At 40.3% G+C, this 21,644-nt stretch overlaps 1 protein-coding gene across 1 annotated transcript; it reads right to left on the bottom strand.

Annotated features, from left to right (window-relative positions):
• Positions 1-5,026: 5,026 nt before the first annotated feature.
• SRD5A1 (steroid 5 alpha-reductase 1) lies at positions 5,027-21,458 on the bottom strand. The gene is made up of 5 exons (XM_050320323.1): positions 21,079-21,458; positions 18,946-19,112; positions 13,407-13,508; positions 11,563-11,713; positions 5,027-8,690 (listed from the first exon to the last, which is right to left on the bottom strand). Exons 1-5 carry the CDS (start codon positions 21,456-21,458, stop codon positions 8,624-8,626), a joined length of 867 nt encoding a protein of 288 aa, XP_050176280.1. The 3' UTR covers positions 5,027-8,623.
• Between the last annotated feature and the right edge of the window lie 186 nt (positions 21,459-21,644).

Below are 21,644 nucleotides of genomic sequence, written 5' to 3'. Positions count from 1 at the left end.
GAAATTAATTCAGGGAAAAATATGTTATAAAAGTTAGATCTTATTAGTCAAGAAACAAAGAACATTAGAGATGACTGAGCACAACAAATGACTTTCAAGTATCTGGTATCCAGTAACCTTTCTTGTGATCAGTTCATGAAATAGTCCATAAATTCTCTATATGTAAAAATACATTACACAAATAAATCATCGAATAGGTTTTTTCTCCCCGGGGTGTTGGGGTTTTTTTGTTTGTTTGTTTTAACTGATGGTGTTAGAGAAAATCTGAGGAGAGAACCAACCAAATATACCAGCAGCCAGGATGGAGCTGCGGGCCTCTCAGAGGTGTGCATGCCCAAGTGCTGTCAGCTGTGGAGGCTGAGGATTCAGGGCCTCCTGCTGGATGCCCTCCACGTCTAAGCACAGTTAATGGTGGATTCATATCACGTCTCCACACGTGTGCATGGCTGTGAGGAGGTGAGGGGCTGTAACAGCAATGGCAGGGCCTTGTACATCCAGGTGCCAGTGACTTGGGAGACTGGGATCCAGGGGCAGGTACTGGGCAAACAGCACGCCTGAGCCCAGCTGCTGGAGGGATCCACCTTGTACATTTGTATCGCTATATTTGCCAGTAACAGAAAAAAAACTTGCAAACCAAAACAAAAAACTTGCAAACCAAAACAAAACTCGTAAGCCTTTGAAAGGCTGAATTTCAAAATTCTCCATATGGGTTTCCATCTTTCCTGGCCTATTTGGCTGAGCATTGTGATACCAAGTGGGGAGTCTATGCCCTCGGAGCTGGCAAGGAACTGGTCTACTTATCAGTAAGTTTATGGAGGATGGAACAACTTACTGAGGGCGACAACACTGGGGAGTAGAGGATAAAGAGGATCATGAGCAGGAAGGTTAGCATCCCTTCTTGTTCTACACGTTGTGCAACACAGACACAGATGGTTGGTGCAGACCTCTGCTGGTAACATATGCCTGCACGTTTAGGGGTGTTTTCTTGTCTGCTTCCAGCATCCCTGAAGTAGAGGAGGGCACTGTCCTTGAAATTGATAGTGTGACTAGCAATTTCTGCTCTAGGCAGTGCTTAGCAGGGACTGGAAACTATGATGCAATAGGTACCCAGTAAGCCCACATCTGTGCAGTGCACAATAAGACAATGGGGAACAGTGTTTGACTGGGGTTTATATGCAAGAAAATGTTAGGTAATCAGTTCATGTTTCTAATTAGCCAAGCGTTAATGCAGACACCAAGTGGTAGAAGATGACATTATTCCTTGAAAAATAAGGCATGGTTTATTATCTGCAGTGTTACTTGTAATTTATCCTTTTTTGATCTGACTCAGAAACATGAATATTCAAGAAAACCTCTGAGGCTTAGCCACAGTAGCAGATGGGGTTGCATCTGTAAAGGAGTCGACTGTTTTGTCTACTTTGTATTGCAATTAAAAGCAGTTGCAATGACAATTCATCTGGTATGAAGAATTAGGAAACAAAGTACTCTTACCTTGTTTTTGTGGACTTTTAGTAGTAATCCTTTTAAAAGTAGTAATTATAGCACATTATTCATTGAAGTCTGAAATGTCTACCTTCCAAAAACATTGCATGACAGTTTCAGTTTAGGAAAACTGCTTAAAGCAATTGACAAAAGACCTTTCCTACAAGTGCCATGTAATTGTTTTATTTTTAAATTTTATAAATTCAAACTTTGTATTGGGTTTACGTGGCAAGGAGGGGGGGACTACAGGGCGGGCTTCTGTGAGAAGCTTCCAGAAGCTTCCCCCTTGTCCAACAAAGGCAATGCCTGTGAACCCATGAAGAGAAGAGCCCACGTGGGTGCAAGTTTGCTGACAGGACTCGTGACTCCTGACATATGACCAAAACTGGAGCAGCCTGTTCCTGAAGGACTGCAATCCATGGATGGGACCCACACTGAAGCAATTCATGAAGAACTGCAGCCGATGGGAGGGACCCACACAGAAGTTCATGGAGGACCTTCCTGTGGGAGTGACCCCACGCTGGAGCAGGGGAAGAGTGTGAGAAGTCCCCACTAGAGGAGGAAGGAGCAGAGACTGATGAACTGACCACAGCTCCCATTTCCCATTTCTCTGTGCTGTTGGAGGGGAAGAGGGAGGGAAAACTGGGAGTGAATTTGAGCCCGGGAAGAAAGGAGGGGTAAGGGGAAGATGTTTTTAAGTTTGGGGGTTTATTCTTATAATCCCACTCTGATTTCATGGCTGATAAATTAACTAATTTGCCAAGTCAAGTCTGTTTTGCCTGTGACAGTAACAGGTGACTGATCTCTCCCTGTCCTTACCTCAACCCACTAACCTGTCATTACCGATCTCTTCTCTGTGGTGATCAGAAACAGGACCTGAGGGAATGGCATGAGGCTGTGTCAGGGGAGGTTTAGGGTGGATATCAGGAAAAGGTTCTTCACCCAGAGGGTGGTCAGGCACTGGAACAGGCTTCCCAGGGAAGTGGTCACAGCACCAAGCCTGACAGAGTTGCAAAAGTGTTTGGATGATACTCTCAGGCACATGGTGTGACTCTTGGGGATGGTCCTGAGCTGGACTTGAAGATCCTGATGTGTCCCTTCCAACTCTCTCTCCTGCCCAGCTGAAGAGGGGAGTGGTAGAGTTACTTTGGTGGCCAGTTGGCATCAAGACAAAAGTAGATGCTTTTAACCAAGATTTTAAACGGCAACAAATCAACAAAGCACTGAGTTGCAAAGACTAACTTAAAAAAGGAAGAGAAATAAGAGGAAGAAGCAAAAGCCACATGGGGCTAGTGAGGACACCAGACCTCAGTGAGAAAAGGAAGTAACAAGTTGAGAACTGAGAGAATCACATATCATAGCTATGGTAATTTTGAATGGAACCTGACTTTTTTAGATCTAGTTTTATTAGAAAATTGATGGAATATTAAAAAAAAAATATATATAAATTACGTCGAGGAATAATGCTACAGGAATACTTCAAGATCACTTAGTGGGAATTAAACTATTATGGCAAAAAACCACAAAACCACCCCTTAACTAATTTATCTGCTCCTAGACATTGTATTTCAAGGAGGGGTTTGAGTGTCTTCAGATGGGAATCTGGGTGAAAGCAGGTTCAATGTGTAGCACCAGATTTCTCTTCTACTATTTAAATGACAAGTATGAAATATCACTAAACTGTGAAATCTACAACGTTATTTCAATTTAGTATTAATAAAAATTATATTGTTCATCAACAACCTAGTTCTCTTTTTGCTCATGAAAATAGCTCTTTTTTTCTTGGTCATTTAGCTTTCTGTTTATAAGACTACACTGTTATATGCTGTCTGTATAGCTATTCATATTTTCTAAACTGATTTTCCTACTATTCCTTTATTCTATTAGTAATGATCATATACTGCACTGTTTTAGGCTAAATATTACGCTTAAGCTATCGCTCTTTAGTTCTGAGTCCTAGTAAAATTTGCAAGGATTACTTGAAGCATAATAAGGACTACTTTCATCTTTGGTTAGTATATGATGTTAGTATATACTGGTCACTCTCCTTTAACACTTGAACACTTTCACAGTACTATTTGGGACTTTCAAGTCAGTTCTCCTGTTCCAATACCACCATCATTTTCCAAAGAGACAGGCAGGGAATGAAAGTGGAAAGATATTTGCCCTCACAAAACAAAACAGCACTGGGCTGCTTTGTCACAGGGTTTCCTTGCACATTAGCAGAACCCTGGCTTTGCACAGCATCTGGTTGGTCTCCTGCAGCAAACACGACACATGGAGCAAGGGGCATAGCTGGAAGCCTCTTGAACTGTTCACATATACACTGACATAGATAAAAAAGACTGAATCCCTAACCAATGCAGCAGCCAGCAGGACACAATAATAGCAGGTACCTGGAGTAGGTTTTGCTAGCTAGCATTGGGCTGGCCTTTAATCTTGACAGTGCTTCTCAATGTTTGAACCCTGGTTCACAGATTACACAGCCCTTTCTTTTCTGGTAGAAGTTTATAACTAAGTTGGCAGTGGTTCACCCTCCCAGAGCAGCTGGAACGTGTGGCTTTGCTAGTGCTCTCTCTTCAGATCCAGCCACTTGCTTTCTCTCTGGAAAACTGGACAGGTATTTGCAAAGCAAGAGGCTGCAAATTAATTAGGGGGCAGGGACAAACAACAACAATGAGAGGCTCTTACTAGCACATTGGTAATGCATCATCTTCAGAGAAGCATTACACCAAATGGTGTGTCAATTGTCACACAGGTTTTCCTTCATGTCTGCAAACAAATAACCTGTGGCTTCCACTATCCACTTGTACACAACAAAGCATCATGTATTGGCTTTGAGTTTTAACCAAACATGATAAACCAAGCAAGGGATGTAAAAAACACGTTAAAAAGTTTAAGAGCAAGCTTCAGTTGTGCAACTCTCTCAGCTGTAAACCTTGTTTTAGGCTTTACCCTTTAGTTGTCTTGCAACACTAACTTTCACAATTGCTTGCTTACGTGTATTTCATGTATTTTTGCATGGGCACAGAGATGATGATAAATGCCGCATCACTGCAAAAAGTGGTGCAATTTTCCCCAGCAGTCTCCTGTCTTCATAAGACTGATGTATGTCTGAAAGGCTTCCCCCACAACTGCAACCATTATTGGTAAAACTTAATAGCATAGAACAGGCTTGGACAGTCTCATAACAAAAATTATTAATATATTTCAATCAAAGACTAGTGCTTATTAGAGCTGTTTCACAAATAGGCTGTAAAAACTCTGTGGTAGGCATTAAGGATTTTGTGACTGGTGGTAGAATACAAGTTTATATAACAAGTCATTCATACAGTACCTTTACTCCACAAAAAGATATGGTGCTGAACCACAATTAAATAGTTAAAACAGCAGGCAGTACAGCTGTTTTAAGAGTGACCTAGAAGCAGGAGAAGAACCCAAACAAGTATTCTCTGCTTCTGTTAATCTTTGCTCTAATTGCAAGTGTAGAACATCACAGCTACATACTCTGCTTTAGGTAATAAAGAATGTGTGACTAGACAAATTTATTTTGTAACTTTTAGTAATTGTTTCAAGTACATCTGGTACAGTTCACATATGCATCTAGGGGATTCTAATCCAACCTTATTATTACAGTCCCCAAGATCTCAACTGGGATAATGAAACTGCTGGTACAAAAGCCTTCATCAACCTCCACAAGTTAGAGCAAGAATTACTAACAAGAAAAGAAAGGTATTCAAGCAAGACACCACAAATAATATTTTATTAGGGGTAGGCAATCTGACTAGAAGTCTCTCTTAAAAGAAAAAAAAAATCACTGTAGATATTATACCCAATAGCAAACATGCATGTTTTCTCCCTCTGGAATGGGCTGAACAGTTTATTTTCACACTATATATTCTTAAAAAAAATTTTTTGGTATTAAGATATTTTGCAACAAAAAAAATTCTGTCAAAGCTGCTGAAAGGGGATCACAAGTGAAATATGACAAATAAGTGGGATATTGTTTAAACAAAAGGCAGTTCTAGCATTTGACCATTGATCATTTGCTTTTACCAATGTACCTGGGTCTTGAAATGCAAGAATCAGAGTCATTTAGGTTGGAAAAGAACCCTAAGATCACTCAGTCCAGCCTCTAACCCAGCACTGCCAAGTCCACCAGTAAATTATATCCCTAAATTGCAACAACTACATATCTTTTCAATATCTCCAGGGATGATGACTCCACCACTTCCCTGAGTAGCCTGTTCCAATATTTCCCTTTGAATGAAGAAATTTTTCCCAATATCCAATCTAAACCTCCCCAGCACAGCATGAGGCCATTTCCTCTCATTTTGTTACTTGTTACCTGGTAGAAGACCCCAACATCCCGCCTGGCTACAACCTCCTTTCAGGTAGTTGTAGAGAGCATTAAGATTCCCCTAAACATCCTTTTCTCCAGGCTAAACAACGCCAGCTTCCTCAGCTGCTCCTCGTAAGACTTGTGCTCTAATAAACCGCCTCAAATAAAATCTGCACTTTACTTAGGGAAGGTTCTAATAGTGAGAATAATAAATATAATCACACAAAAACCAAAACAGTGTGGTTTGATTTTGTTGTTAATCCAATTGGCTAGAATTTCTAAGCACACTGACATTCACATCCCTTAGATCTTAGCTTTTCCTTTTCTGTAAGAAGAGAAGGAACAAGGATAAGCTGTCTGACCATCACATTTCAGAACTCCATCCCACTATAAGCAAATCATAAATTAACATTATGTGAGCAAAGGAGATGAACTTCTAGCCAAGAGAAGTATTTAGCAGCATAGTAGCAGAACAAAACTGAGGCACCAGTACAAATTTTCTGTGAACTATGATAAAAGACTACTGACTATATAGAGCTAGATCTTGAATAGGAGACAAAGTGAACACAGAAACCTTTCTCTTGCTGTTTACTACAATAAGAAGCTTTGCCTTTTCATAAAAGCTAAAAAAGAATGTATTAGAGACTAAAGTGCTGCAGCCAGATTGTTTGGGGTTGGTAGGTTGTCCATTAGTGGTTTTTTAACAAATATCCCTGAAGGTACAAGATAATTCCATAGTTCATGGTGAATTAGTAATAAAACACTTTGAGGAGATAGTGCTCTTTGAATCCTGGTTTTTTTCCCAACTAAAACAGTTGATGATTTAGACAGCAAAATTTTAAAAACTGCTACAGCAATGTGACAGTGTTTAGAAATATCCTGATATATAAGATTAGGTTTCTAAAATTCTCTTTAGGATCACTTAAAGCATATTCTCTTGAAGTTTTATTGTCCACTAAGTCCATTTTAGCATTGAGGAATAACTCATCCTCCTCACTATCCTTTCTCTGTCCAAGGAACATCATGACTGAATGTTCACCAAAACAGCTACGATCAAAGTGCTAAATTCTAGTATGATAACAAAAACAACAGGGAAAGCCTCAAACTTCCTGTAAAACACTGAAGAAACATGTAAACACTAAAGGAATTATTAAACAATTTGAGAATCAAGTAATGACACTGGCACCCAGGAATGGGTATTCCTGTGTTCTCCCAAAGATGAACTTTTTGCACGCTGGCTGAGATCACAACAATCATCCCCTCAGTCAACATTACAAGGAGTAACCGGCAGTCCAAGGGCTCACCTCTAGCTAAGTTAGAAAATTAATCTCTAAAATTTTAAAGGTAAATTTCATCAGACACATTACTTTGATTACTTGAGCAGTGTAATTCAACAGCAAAGAAAGAATTTTGAGCTTTAGGCAAATCTTACTGCAATACCATATCAGAAAACTCAGCATCTGGCAAAATTCTATTACCAACTTGTACTGAAGAACACAATCCAACATAAAGAGCAGAGAAAGCAGAAGACACATGGCAAAAGTTTGATTTCCATTTATTTCCACATTACAGTAGCAGCAGAATTTTTTGATTTTGTGGAAGTTTTTTTTCCTTGTTGTTAATTTGTTGGTTTTTTTGGTTTTTTTATAGTTGCTATAATTTGGGTTTTGTGTTTTGTTTTCTTTTTTTGTTGGATTTTTTTTTAATTATGTTCTGTTGGGTTTTTTCTTAGGATTTCTAAATTCTAAAAAATTCTTTATTATCACAATCATGCAAAGCACACAGATGTGCCTGAAACATGAAAGTCTGTATGCTTGGAATCCCATCATGTTCTTGAAAGTGCTCTGGAGTCCTTCATGAGTAAAATGTTGGGGTATGAGCATTGACATTTACATGACAAGTAAAACAAAATATTCCAGAATATAAAATCACCTAGAATGTTATCAACAGAAGACGGAAAACACTTGATTTTTTTAAAACAACATAGTAAGAAAATTTTGTAAAAATCCCAAGTTTTTTTTTTATAAACTAAGTTAGAAAACATTACACATTTTTTAATAGTGCTAGACTGCCCTAAGTATCCTAAGTAAAGAATGCCTTCGAAAAATAGTCTAGAGTGAGAAGACACATACTGCATATTGAGATAGCTATTACTTTTAAGAGGTAGATGACAATATTAATCTATCATTTGGGGAAGACAGCCCTAGAACTTACAGGTAAATAGCATTAAATATTATCTATACAGCATCCCGTATGCAATTATCTATACAATATCCGTATGCAAGAATGCAAAGAGGAGGAACACTGCCTCTCACCTAACAGCAACTACATTCAGTTCCTTGGCCTGCATCATCAGCTCTCCTGAAAATGCAGGCGGGAGGAAGAAGGGATTAGAAAGGTGAGGAAGAAAAAATAAAATCAATCCTATTTGTGTATGCAGGCAAATAACAGGCAGAATACACCATCCAGACTGCAGTGAGAGCGACTGAGCTCACGGCACAATCCTCAGGACAGCATGACAAGATTGAGTGGAAACAGCAGAAGCCTGCAGAGGCAGTCAGACTCATTGCCTAAGGTGTTTATGAAGGTGCTTCACTGCTGGAAAAGCATTTCTGATCCTATTCACCATGTCCATCAGATTCTCGGTTACCATTAAGAGGAAAAAGCAGTAAGTAATAGCAGCACTGATGGACAGGCTTTGTCACAGTCAGGATCAGAGTATGTTTTTAACTTGCCACCACCTGTAAAATGTTAGCTGTTACTAAAAGCGTCCATCTCAGACAGTGTTAAAAGCACAGCTCAGTACAAAAACGGGATCACAATTTTTCTGTCCTTTGGGTAGTCTTCAAATTTCTCAAGGTACCATCTGTAAAAGAAAGACAGAAATCTGATGAATATTTAGTCTTCCAAATGCTGTTGATGAAATTAAGTGATTGTACAATGTGTTCAATTTAATCCATATATTTTCTCTCTACAAACAAAAAAAATGCCTTTAGACCTACTCTGGATATAAAAATGGCATTTACTGCACTCATCCTAACAACATCTGATCATCAACTACAACAAAACTTAAGTTGTTCTGCCAGCAATGGGAAATCAAACCAACAGATGTGGTGAGAGCAGTCAGGGAAGGAATAGCCTATTCTTTCAAAATGTATGTTGTTATGCATCCTGAGTATCTGCATTTCAGAAGCAGAGGGGGAAGAAATTAAACTAAAACCATGTAATTGCCTAACAACGTCACACAGAACCAAGGATTACTTCACATACTAGAATGAGAGTCCCATTCTGCATAGAAACATCTTCAGTCCCAAAGGATTTGGATAACCAAACTGAACATGACAAACACTACACTAGGCTTATTGCTAATACCTCTCAAGGACATCAGTATTTTCAAATCCAGACAATTAACAAAGAAGAAATACATAGAACTATTAACTATTATTTGTCTTTTTGCCTTATATAACAAACACGTTTACTCCCATTTTCAAATACTCATTCTCTGCTTCTCTGAAATAAAGGAATTAACTTCACCTGGGGTTCTCAGAGGTGCAGATATTCACATTATCAACAGTCAACTGCAAGATCAAAGCTGGAATAAGCAGAGGACAAAACATGCAATGCACAGTAACCTGCAGCTGTGGAATACCATCATTACGCTATTTTTCCATTTCAATAATTTATTCCAAGTTTTTTAAACTAAACAGACTACACTAAAATGTTTCTTCAGTTACATGGATTTGTTATTTTTTAGTTGTTTGGGGTTTTCTTCTTGCACTCCTCTTCCATTTTTATGCTTTTTTTTCCATTAGTGCAAATTACTTCCTTTACAACATTTAGCTTTTCCTAATGGTCTGAAAGAGTGCCATCAAGGCTTAGGATTGATGGAAACCAACCACGGAATTTGAACCTGAAGAACATAATATACAAAGAGAGGCTGAGGAACCTGGCATTGCTTAGCCTGGCAAGGAGGAGACTAGGGACCCTGTTATGGCTACCTACAGGTGCTGCCTACAGGTCACGGAAGGTGAATTTCTTAGGACAATGGAGCAAAGTTATGACTGAAATGCCAACTCTTGCAGCTGGAATGCAGTGGCCCCAAGCAGAAGTGCAGGGTGGAAGCTACCTGGCTAGATAGCAGTTCTGCACAAAGGGACATGGACATCCTGGTGGACAAGTTAAGGATGAGTCAGTAATGGATCCCTGCAATGATGAAGGTTGAGTGCACATTGGCCTGCCTTAACAAGTACAGAGCCACCAAGTCAAAGGAAGGACTTATTCTCTTTACCATTTAGCAGCTGAGAGCATGCATCTGCATTATTGCCTCCAGTTTTTGGCTTCCTGTGCAATAGAGATATCCACAAACTGGAGAAGAATTCAGCAGATGGTAAGACAACTACATAGCTGGAACATATGAGACATTCAGAGAACTAGGTTCGTTCAGCCTAGAAAAGAAGCAAAGAGGCACACCTAATTGCAATCTTCTATCACCTATTGTGACACTAAAGAGAAGGCAGAGCCATACCTTTCCTGGAGGCACACAGCAAGTGCACCAGGAGATAAAGGTTGCAACATGGAATATTCCAACTGGTCATAATGAAAAACCCTCTTCCCCATGAGAATGAGGAAAATCCTGTTTCAGCACTGTGCCAGAGATGTGCTGAAGCCTCCACCCTTGTAGACACTCAGAACTCAACTGGATGAGGCCCTGGGCAAAAGGGTGGTTGTAGGTCACACCAGCTGACTGGACAACCTTCAGACACTCCTCCTCGCCCAAGATACTCTGCAACTCTGCTCATTAATAGCAGGTGATAAAATAAGAAAGGATGGTCAAGAGGGGACAGGTCAGGAAGGTTCAGGTTGGACAGCAGAAAAAATTTGTTCACTTGGAGAGTAATACAGACCCGGAACACTCTACAAACAAGGTGCATGAAAATCTCAGTTTCTGGAAGCTTTCAGGACTCCACTAGACATACCCATGGCTGCCCCCACAGATAGTCAGCAATGGCATTTTTTTCAACCTATTTCCCTCCATATATTCAGGCTTATTTCCTGTTAAGCCACTAAGTTTCAGCATGAGAACCAAAGCAGGAAGCTGAAAATGATCCAAAATAAAATTAAAACATGTTCAAATTCCTTTAAACATGCCATTCCTTAAAGAGAATCAAGAAACTACTCTCCACAAACTATGGTCCTTTAACAGGAAAGCCACATTATGAATACAGTACATTAGCAGTCACACTGTTTAATTAGAGCAGAGACTTTATTATTATCTACCAGAACTGTTTTCATACTGTCCATTCACTTGATTATAGACAATATGATAGAGACTTAGCTATAAAGCGTGCCTATTAAAGACTACTTTAGAGTGATTTTCAGAATTTTAATATTGTAGAAACCAGTTAAAGCAGCAAAGGAAAATAGAGTATATGATCATTTAAGACAATACTGCCAAATCTGTCTGTAATCTTTACAGATCCAGGATGAACTACCTTCATTTAAACATTATTTTGACCACTTCATTGTACATTGTATGCGTTTATGCTCAGTACTATTCTGCTGAAATTCTGCAGTGCTTATTCTTCTCAGAGTATTCTCTATTATATTCTCCCTTGCAGCAGCAGCAGCCTCTTTCACAAGACTTGCTCTGCAACATTGCTATGGGATGATGCATGATTTGTGAAATGTAAATGCAGTGTGGCAGAGACAACAGAAATTATAAGACACAAACCACTTACTGATGGTGCTGCCTTGCCCTTGAACCCAAGATGAAAAGGGTACACAATGCAAATGCAAGGCTTTCCATGGTGCAGCAGGCAAGGGCAAACCCAAACCATTCCAAGATCTCTCCAAAAAAGTTGGCTCCACTGACATACTCAAACATTCCTCCTGAAAGTAGGACAGAGTTATTTCAAAAGCACTTTAATCAAGATGTCCAGTGCTATCTTTTACTGTACATCAAATAAGAGCTACATCACCAATGTCTCTATATAATTTTAAAGGCAGTGGAAGCAGTATTTTTAAGTTCAAGCTGTACTATGAAGCATCACTTAAGGCCTCTAAGACAGACCTTCTCCAGCTCCATTTTTCCTCTTAAAATAATGAAAGAAAAGCAGATTTTCTAGTATCAAAAGCAAGTACATGTCTTTGTAAATAGTTACTTAACAATAATATCAAATTATCTCTTTGATCATAAACTAAACCTTTTTTATAATATGTAAAAATAGAGGACATGCTCACCTTGAGTCTCAGAAAATACTCATAGAGTTAGTTAGCCTACAATGTTTCATTTCTTTAAGTACTTCAGAAATTAAGTTACTTATGAACAATACTATTATTATTATGAAGTAAAGTCCCAAATTTATTCTCTAGCTTAAAATATGTTGCTCTTTTGTTTCCATTCCTCATGAGGCTGACTGCTTCAGCCCCGATACTCAGTGACAAAAGTAATTGGCAGTCCACATTAAATCTGTTGTACAGGTAATTATGCATAAAGAATCGGTACTCACCTGCCAGAAAATTTTATAAACTAAGAACTTTCACCCTAATTCCAAAGTCAATGTACAAACTGATAACATCTCAGTATGTGTTTTACCAGAGGGACTATTCAAACAAGTGTTTGGCAACTGTAATAAAGGACATATTTTGACCTTGTTTTAATTGCTCTACTCTTTTGACAAAAGGGAGATAAAATTCTAGCACTTAAACTGGATAAACAGCACCAAAAAGACCAGCTCCTCCTGATCTTGCAGCAAATGACATCTTATTTCCTTTAGAATCTTTTTGTGCACTGAACACAGTACAGTATGTTCATATTCATATTTTACATGAGCACTTGGATTTACAGCTATTAAAATTATAACTTACCTTCTGGGTGAAAAACAGTCTACTGCCTTATGTATCTTAATATTCCAGTTATATTAAAAAACCCCCCTTAACAACCAAGAAAAAGCAACAACTAAAAAAAAAGGCAAAACAAGTTCAGAGGTAGTATTATTTTTCTTCTCTCAGTGCTTGTAATGTACCTGAAAGAGTCTAATGTTTCCAAAAACATCAATAACCTTTAACACTCCAATAGGCTCCATAGGAAAACCTTTCATATTCTCCATTTTCCCATGAAGGCCAGAATTCATAATGCCCTACTTTGTTTGGATTTCTGTCCTCTTTTTACTGTGTGTCCCTTTCGATAGCAGTTGCTGCTCTCTGATTACGTGAGGTGCTTCCCTCTTCATACATGGGACATCAGATGGGCCAGCCATTGACTACTTTCTGCATTCCCCTCCTGCCCCCACACTGGGTTGATAATTTAGGTCTTCTTTCTCCACCCTCCTGTTGATTCTCAGAAAAGTTGTGGAATGATGTGACATTTTTACCCCTTTTGAAAAACACAGCCAAAGTTGGTTTAAGAAATCCAAAGAGTTGCACAAGCTAAGTGATATCATGAAACAGATTGCTTACAATACTTGGCTTAAGAGGAAAAAAATAAAGTGAGCCTTTTCTTCAGTCCCAGCTTTCTTTACCACTTCTCAAATGAGATATACTGCTTTTGCTATATTAATCTCTGTACCATTTTTTCACTTACCTCTTGGTATCTTGTAACCAGTTTCCCCTGGTTTTCTCAGATTTCTGAGAATATGATCAGAATGAATATTGATTGCCATGCCGAGCAACCACCCTATAAAACCTGAAAAGAAATATTGAAAGTACATCTTCAGTACACCGAGTGAAAGCACTCATTCAGAAAAACTATGGTCATGGATCACATGTAGGCATATCAGCTTAAAGCAGCAGTAATGTAAGCAGTATAAACAATTCTGGAGACAGACTGAGCTTTTCAGTTAGCAGAGCTCACAGTAATCAAGAGCTCCCTATACATGAAATAGTACCACAAATATGAAGCTTATTCTTATGTTGGTAGACATATATAAATGTATGCACAGGCACATATGCAGATATCATGTAATTCCTTAACTTTCACACAGAAAAACAAATACACTAAAATTTTAAACCCTGAAACAAACAGCCATTCTCATTCTTCCCAGAGGGACACATTTTAGCCTCACTCTCCTTTTCTATTTTTACTGATAACATACTAGAATTTCCACAACAGAATTTTGTGCAAAAGGAATAAAACAATGAAGGAGTTAATATACGATTTACTTGTGTCATTCAGCAAAATGGTTTAGCCATTTGCACCAGGCTTTCATAGAAACTGAGACTGTTGTCACATTCTGCATCCTTATGTCTTGTTGCCATAACTATGGGATAAATCAAAAGGAATTTTGGACTGAAATTCATGATTTTCACCCTTCGGCAACGTTATCTATGCTATCTTCCTTTGAAGGCAGCCTTCCTTGCTACTAGGAGCAGACAAGATTTGGGATTTGAAGATAGATCCATTGTGTTGTTTTGAAGCCACCTCCAAAGTTATCAGTTTTACTTAAATTACCAAGAATATGCCAGTGATGTTCTTCTAGGACAAAGCCACTTCACACGCCAGATAAAGAAACCTTTGCCTTTTTACACACATAACTTGAGTCTTTCAGGTGGCTCTTTTTCAATATAGAGAAATCCAGGAGTGTGATCATCTCAACAAAAGCACTAACTGTAAGTCCAAATATATAAGGCCACACTTCAAGACTGGTAGGTTGTCAGAGCACACTATACCAAGACTTAAGCTACCTTTCCCAGCATGTTTGTTAACATTTTCTTTATACAGCACAGCAAGTTTCCATTAGCAATCCAGGTGTGCAGATGCTATATGTAAAGTGCCTTTTGTAGTAAAATTTTACTGATCAACTCTATAGTTGATGTAAATACATCATCATGACATAGATTAGATATACTATATTTTAGTATTAGATATACTACAGTTTATACCATATATCTATAATACTATGATTTGTTATACATTAGATATACTATAATTTTGGTGAATGTTTCCAGTGCATTCTGTATGGACATCTGTTTATAAATTAGTATATGAACTCTTCAGATAACGCAGAAAGGCTGGAGCTTGCTTTAAGAATGCCAAATTACTACAGAAGACGAGTTTGATCCTGTGCACTTTTACCCCTCTGACTCGAAAGCTGCAAAACGGCAGAAGGAAACAATCACATCTCTTTGTGGACAACACACTGATAAATGTAGGCGATTTTTATAACACACCTCTTCAATTTCAAGATCCCCTTTCCTCTAAGGCACTGCATAACCATGTTCCCTGCACCCATACTCTGTGGGCAATCACTGAACATGCCAAGTTGGAAGGGACATACAAGGATCATCAAGCCCAAATCTCAGGCCTGCACACAGGACCATCCCCAAGAGTTACACCATGTGCCTGAGGGTATTGTCCAAACTTCTTGAGCTGTCAGGCTTGGAGCTCTTCCCCTGTCCTAATCTTCAGACTCACACCATGGCAGTCTTACGACTCTACAAAGCCAAGAGCTGGTTCTGCCCTACAATCCGCATGACTTGACTACCAGCAGAGGGAAACATGGACATGTAAACAGGAAGGGAGCCACTGAATACTACATCAGATTTTCAGATCCACAGGATGCACCACACAACACAGATGATCTCATGAGACTATTAAGAGGCTTTTTCCTTTATCAGGATAAACCTGGAGATGAAGGTTTGTGCACATACCAGGTGAACATTTGGACAAGGATGACAGTAACTAGGTCTAACTAACGGACAACCTGGTGTAACAAGAGAGCACGTGTGTGTTGTTGCACCGGTGCCCTCTCTACCCTTGCCCATGTAGAATTTCACACAAGAAGACCTACTGCTGTTCTGCAGGCTATTCCAGAGTGACAGGAGGGTAGCTGCTGTCTGGCTCACCTTCCCTTTCCAGATTTCAAGAATACGCAGTGCAAGATGCTGTACAGACACATCAGGAGGCCTGTTTCTGCAGCTGGACTGAGAATGTCAAATAAACATTTCATGTGAACCAGTGCCTCATCTCAGACTCTGTGGTTAGCTTCCAAGAACACAAGTGATTATCTGGAATATCTAGATGCATGTAGATATTAGCAGAGATACAGGCAAATCTACATCCCTGGGCTATGAGATAATATCTAGACATCACTCAATTACAAAATCATACCCAGATAAGGACAACGCACAGGCGCTCTTCATGTCTGTTCTGTGACAAGAGCAGAAGTGGCACATGTGCTTGGTTGCCTGACTGCCAGAGAAAAAGCTTCATGCAACAGATGAGGTTCAGTCCCTTGCACCTTCTGAGTTACAAGTGCTGCTCTGCTTTGCAGAACTGCTACTGAGGGAAGTTTCTGATGTACAGAAGAGTTAACCATCAACATTCAAAGGAGGTAGTTGAATGGGGATTTAAAGGAGTAAGAAAAGACACATGGCATACTGCAAAGAGTTTAAAGATGTTAAAGCAAGCAAAGGAAGGAACGAGTTTCCAGAGAGAAGTGCAGACAGATTAGGAAAGAACATCAGGGTGAAGCACACAGGTATATGTGTCCTTTTTTGTAGCATTCACAGCTTCAGGGTATCATGGGCTGTCTTGGTAAGTTCACAAGCTGTTTGTTGGCACACGTGTAAGGTACATGCTGAAATATTATGAAGTTGTTTCCACATAGGTTTGCAAGCTCATGGTGCTGCATCTGAAGCAAAACATTCCCATTTCCTCTGAAAACAGTTGTGTTCACTGCTCTGAACTAAACCAACACACAGTCCAGAGAAACCGTGAGGGAATCACAGCAAAAGTATATTCCTGATCCAAATCAATTGCTGGTGTAGATACAAGCTATTGCATTCCCAGAGTTAACCACGAAATGCCTGAAAACAGGGAAACTGTAATAAGGCTCCAGACAGAACACAGCAGTTGTTTGAAACTTCTCATCATGACAGTTAATCAGCCTGACTTCTCCACATTTCAGTCTTCACTCCAAATTTATCTCATTTCAGCTTCCGACTGTTGAACCATGGTTGGCTGCTACTTTTAGACCCTCTCTCATTTATCTTCCACATATAACTCCACACAGCTTAAGAAATATCTTGCTAGCCCTCAGCAGATATGCTTTCTTGCTGTTGTTTGCTAATATTCTAGTAACTTTTTCTAGTAACTTTAAATGGAGGCTTAAGGACACTGCCAGATGTTTTTGAAGAACTAGAACATAATAGTCTACTTGTTCAGGGAGTACAGCCCCTTGGCATTTGAGTTGACCAAAACCACAAGCATAAACTGCAGATATTTCAAGGTACCCAGCTGGGATGAATACCAAATAGCCATTATAAATTGCTAAGATCCAATTATATTAATATGTAGTACAAAACAAAAAAACCCAAAAGATACTCTAATTACAGGAATAAAATAAAAAACACGTCTTCAGTTTGGCTGTTTCACAGCTATGTCAAGTTTTATATAAAAATTTATTGTACTAACAGTGTCAAAAAAGTCAGCTGTAGTCATACTGTGAAAATGGTTGCTATGTGTACCAGGAATTTTGGCTTTCTTAGTTTTTAGGATAACTTAGTTTTCAGGATTGCTTTTTATTATAATTCAAAATATTTCTTTAATCACAAAAACAATACTTTATTTAACAGTACTAGAAACATATATAAGCATATATTCCAGATTAGCATTACTTGCAAAAAAAAAAAGCAAACAATCAAAATAAAACCACAATAAACCCCCCACAAATACAAGTCAAACTAATTCATACACAGAAGCATTCATAATTGAAGGCAGAGGAACCTAACTATTATCATTTATTCATTTGCATCTTTCAGAAATCCTTGATAAACTCAAAAACATAAACCAAGGAAACCTATTAACTTCATTTTTTTAAGATCTTTCAGTAAAGAAGAATTGATTTATGGCTCCTTAATCATGATTTGTTCACAGCACTGTATTAAGATATCTTTTTATTAATGTACTAAACTAGGCATCAGAGCCTTTAACAGTTTTGGTGAACAGATCTTTTAACCAATTTTTTTGCTGGGTCCCAGTTTACGGAAACTGGAAATCTGAAACTATCAAGAGAATTTCAAGTATATCCACGTGCCTAGCACTCACTGAAGTTATTCCGTTGTACCTCAATTTCTCCATTTTTAGTGCACAAGCAGTACTGCCTCCTAACCTTGGCAAGAGGACCTCCTTTACGTTTCTTCAATCTTATAGTCATTACAGCATTTAGCACAGTGGTCCTCCACTTTTATCCACAACAACACTGTAATAAGGAAAAAACTTTCTTTTTCTTATTATGAAAGGCTTGAGAAGTTCTGGAGAAACGCTAACTTGCTCTGGTTACAGAACAAAACCAAGAAGGGCACTTGTTTAGATCAAGCACAGCCCAGTCTTCCACCTTTGACTGATGAGACAAAATATTCTGATTTATCTTCACATGAAAGAGATTTTTTTTGTAAAGATTTCATTAGAAAATGATACTATGATTTTCATGGTCAACAAAAGTAGACACCTAGGAAACAAAAAAATAGGGTGACAGTATTTTGTCACTAAGCATCGTAGCCTTTTCATCACATCCATGACTTCAACCATAAATTAATGTACTCCCTTCCAGATTGCAAGTGAATGATCAACCCCTCCACCCACTTCCTTGGGGGCCAGTTTCATCCTTTGATAAAGCTCACCCCTATTACAAGGGCGGATGTGCTGATGCATGCGTGTGTATCACATGTAAATATCCTCACACCAAGGTCTTTGGTATTAGCCGTGGTATCTTGGTAGTTAGCAATTACCCTTGCTAGATCTTTACTCCATGAGTTTGTTTACTTCAGTTTGATCTACATGTCACACAGAAAAACTGCTTTGTTTGTTCTAAATATGCATGCTCCTGGTTCCATGTGAGGCTTCAAGTTTCTACGTTGAAAAAAATACATGACAATATTTACTTTGGTGCTAAAGAGTAAAGATGACAGTCAGCTCACCTAGCACTGATATTGTGGAAAGAAATGTCAGTTCACAGCTCTAAAGTAAAAAAAAAGTTAAAAGGCTTCCAGATAGACCAATAAGAGAAATACCTATGAGAATACTAACAAAACGGCATTGAAGATACGATAAAATTACAATAACAAGCTGTGAGGACAAAGGCAAATTACACCTTAAGTTCTCATAACATTATTTGACTTACCCGTAATGAAGCATGGACCTTTCAACCAGCCCGGAGGGTACGTTGCATAGTTGCTTAAGCTTCGGCCCTGCAAGTATCCATTGAAAACACAGAACAGAAGTGCTAACACAAAAGTGAAAAATGGTGTTGGTTTTCCTTCACGGATCAGAAGAGGAAATATGAGTGCCCTATGACAAACAAGGAACGAAAATTTATTGTATTAACAAACAAAAGAGAGAGTTTTGAAGTAAAAAACCTGTAATCCATAGTCCACACTATCCTACTTTCCAAATTCTAAGCATTAGAGGTTTTGGCCCCTGTTTTGAAGGACAGGTGCACTTGGTTTAACACCTAAACATTCATTTTGTTGCCTAACTGGAATTACAAGATCAGTCCTCTCTCCCTGTATGACAGAAATTTTGAACTTCCTTTTGAACTATCCAAGGCAATTACTTTGAAAGGAGTAAATGTAACTAATGTTAAGTACAGACTATTTTTATCCTCCTCTGTTCCTAAATCCTCAGTACTATCATCAAGCTTTCTGAAATGAGCCAATTCTCATGATCCCTGCACCAAATCCCCCAGTGCTTCTGGGGGGGAGGAAGGTCAATGCCCTTAAAATTAACCTAATTGAGCTCAGTTTCCTTCCTACCTTAAAAGTCACTCTAAAACCTTAATTGCTTCACCTCGACAATTTTGGTCTACCCTATGACACCTGCTAAACACATGACAAACCCACAATTGCCATCCCATTTGGGAAAGGAATCTTGATTGCTTTTCCTGGGGGATTATGGGAATAAACCAACAAGCTCTAAATAAGATCAGGGGAATGTTCTTGTGATCTTTCTGGTGCAACTAGCCAACTCCCAATTGCCTATTGATTTAATTACAATCTGTAGGGATACAGGACCAGGATTACTGAAGCGTGAGCATTCTTCTCGTGTTTTCCATCTACCCAAGGACTAGTGCGTCAAAGTAGTCTTTCCAAAGAAAGCACAACCATAACAGCTTCCAAAAAAGAGTAACAAATTAATTAATAGGATTATTTAAAGCATACTACATTATAACAAAAGGAAATAGATAAGAGAGGTCTCTTCCAGTCTGCACTCACCTACAGAAGAATCCCTCAGTCTGGCAATTGCAACAAGCAACTGGAAAAAAACTGCAGCACAGCTCAGCTTGCTCTACAAACCTTTGTCTCATGTTCCTAGCTATTTCCAGATATCGAGGATGAGTTAAGATTCCTTGAGAAAGCTAATACCTTTATTCTTAAGAATGAAAAAAAGGAATAAAGACACAGTCCTCGGTTTTCAAAACCAGCCACCAGCCCAATTGTATTGCATTCTTCTCCACTGTGAGGATGTGGAATGCTTTCAGTCAAAAGCACCAGCCTCTCTCATTCAGCACCGGAAAACAACAGCGTATCAGCCACACATGGAGCTTAACATGACGTGATAAATCTATTGCTCCTCTATTAGCATTGTGGCAAAATTGCGTGTAGAGTATGACCAGTAGATATCGTCCGTAACTTGAAGTCAATGGCAAAACCCTACCTGAGCTCCAGCTAAGCTGCCTTCTCCAAGAACTTTTTTACTAAAGACCCAAGTTGACTATAGGACAATACAGAGCATGAACGGCCTTTGCTAGTGTTTCAATGAATCACTGAATATCCCGAGCTGGAGAAAACCCTCATCCAGCCCAACTCCTTCAACGAACACTATGCTGAAAGACCACGTTAAGGAACGTTAACAGGAAACAGCCACTGTTTCACAACACTGAACTTATATGACTACACAGTGCTGAACTTCCCCTGTTTTCAACACTAGGTCCCTTCAGACAGCCTGATCAAGCCCTTTGCTGACACGGGGGTCGCTACCCGAGGTACGGCCGCAGCGCAGGGATGGAGGGGCTGCCGCGGGAGCACCGAACACGGCAGGCGGCACCGCTCCGACACGGCTTCGCGCCCGGCTCCCGCCACAGCGCACCACACCCCAACGCAGCGAACCCCGAGAGACTTAGCGACTGCGATATTAAGTAACGAGCGCTAATTAACCGGAGTACCTCGGTCTGGAAGTGGCAACCAGGCGCTCCTATGAAGACCGATTCCCTCTCCCGCCCCGGCGGCACCGCAAGGAGCCCCCGCCCCGCCCGCACCTGTGCGTGTAGTGCAGGACGAAGCAGCCCAGCAGGACACGGTTGGCCCGGGCGGCGATGGCCTCCCCACCGCAGGCGGCGAGCCCGATTGGGACGAGGAGGGAGGGCAGCTCCTGCAGCGCCCAGGCAGCGCGGGCGGGCAGCAGCCAGCCGAAGCGCCGCGTGGAGTACCGGCCGTAGGGCATGGGGATGAAGCAGAGCAGCAGGGCGGAGACGGCGCCCAGCGCTATTAGCCCGTAGGAGAAGAGCTCCAGCAGCCGACGCTCCTCGGGGCCCTCCACCCTGTGCCAGAAGCCGCAAAGGCCATCGCGACCCGCGCCCGCCGCCATCGTCGCCTCCACCTGCACCGAACCCCATCGCCCCCCGCCGCCCCTACTCATCGCCCGCTCGGCGCCCCGCCCACCGGGCACAGCGGGCCAATCGGCGCCAGGGGGCGTGGCCCGAGCGGCTCGCCTGTTGGTGGGCGGGGCGGGCCGCGCGCTCGGCTTCTCGGGAAGTTCCGCCGGGAAGGGGCTTCGGGAAGGAGCGGGCGTGTCCGCGCGTGCGCCCCGGAGGCGCGAGCACGC

Source organism: Myiozetetes cayanensis, unplaced genomic scaffold, assembly GCF_022539395.1.
Source record: "Myiozetetes cayanensis isolate MyiCay16 unplaced genomic scaffold, myiCay2020 scf1, whole genome shotgun sequence".
NCBI lineage: Eukaryota > Metazoa > Chordata > Aves > Passeriformes > Tyrannidae > Myiozetetes > Myiozetetes cayanensis.
This window is presented reverse-complemented; position numbering and strand designations above follow the sequence as displayed.

What these genes read in the sequence shown, in the direction of transcription:
- SRD5A1 (XM_050320323.1), bottom strand. Translation starts at nt 21,458, where the DNA reads ATGAGTAGGGGCGGCGGGGGGCGATGGGGTTCGGTGCAGGTGGAGGCG. An exon ending in GTCCTGCACTACACGCACAG is followed by an intron (nt 19,113 to 21,078) that starts GTGCGGGCGGGG and finishes TGTTTGTCATAG; the next exon opens with GGCACTCATATTTCCTCTTC. An exon ending in AGGTCCATGCTTCATTACGG is followed by an intron (nt 13,509 to 18,945) that starts GTAAGTCAAATA and finishes ATTTCTTTTCAG; the next exon opens with GTTTTATAGGGTGGTTGCTC.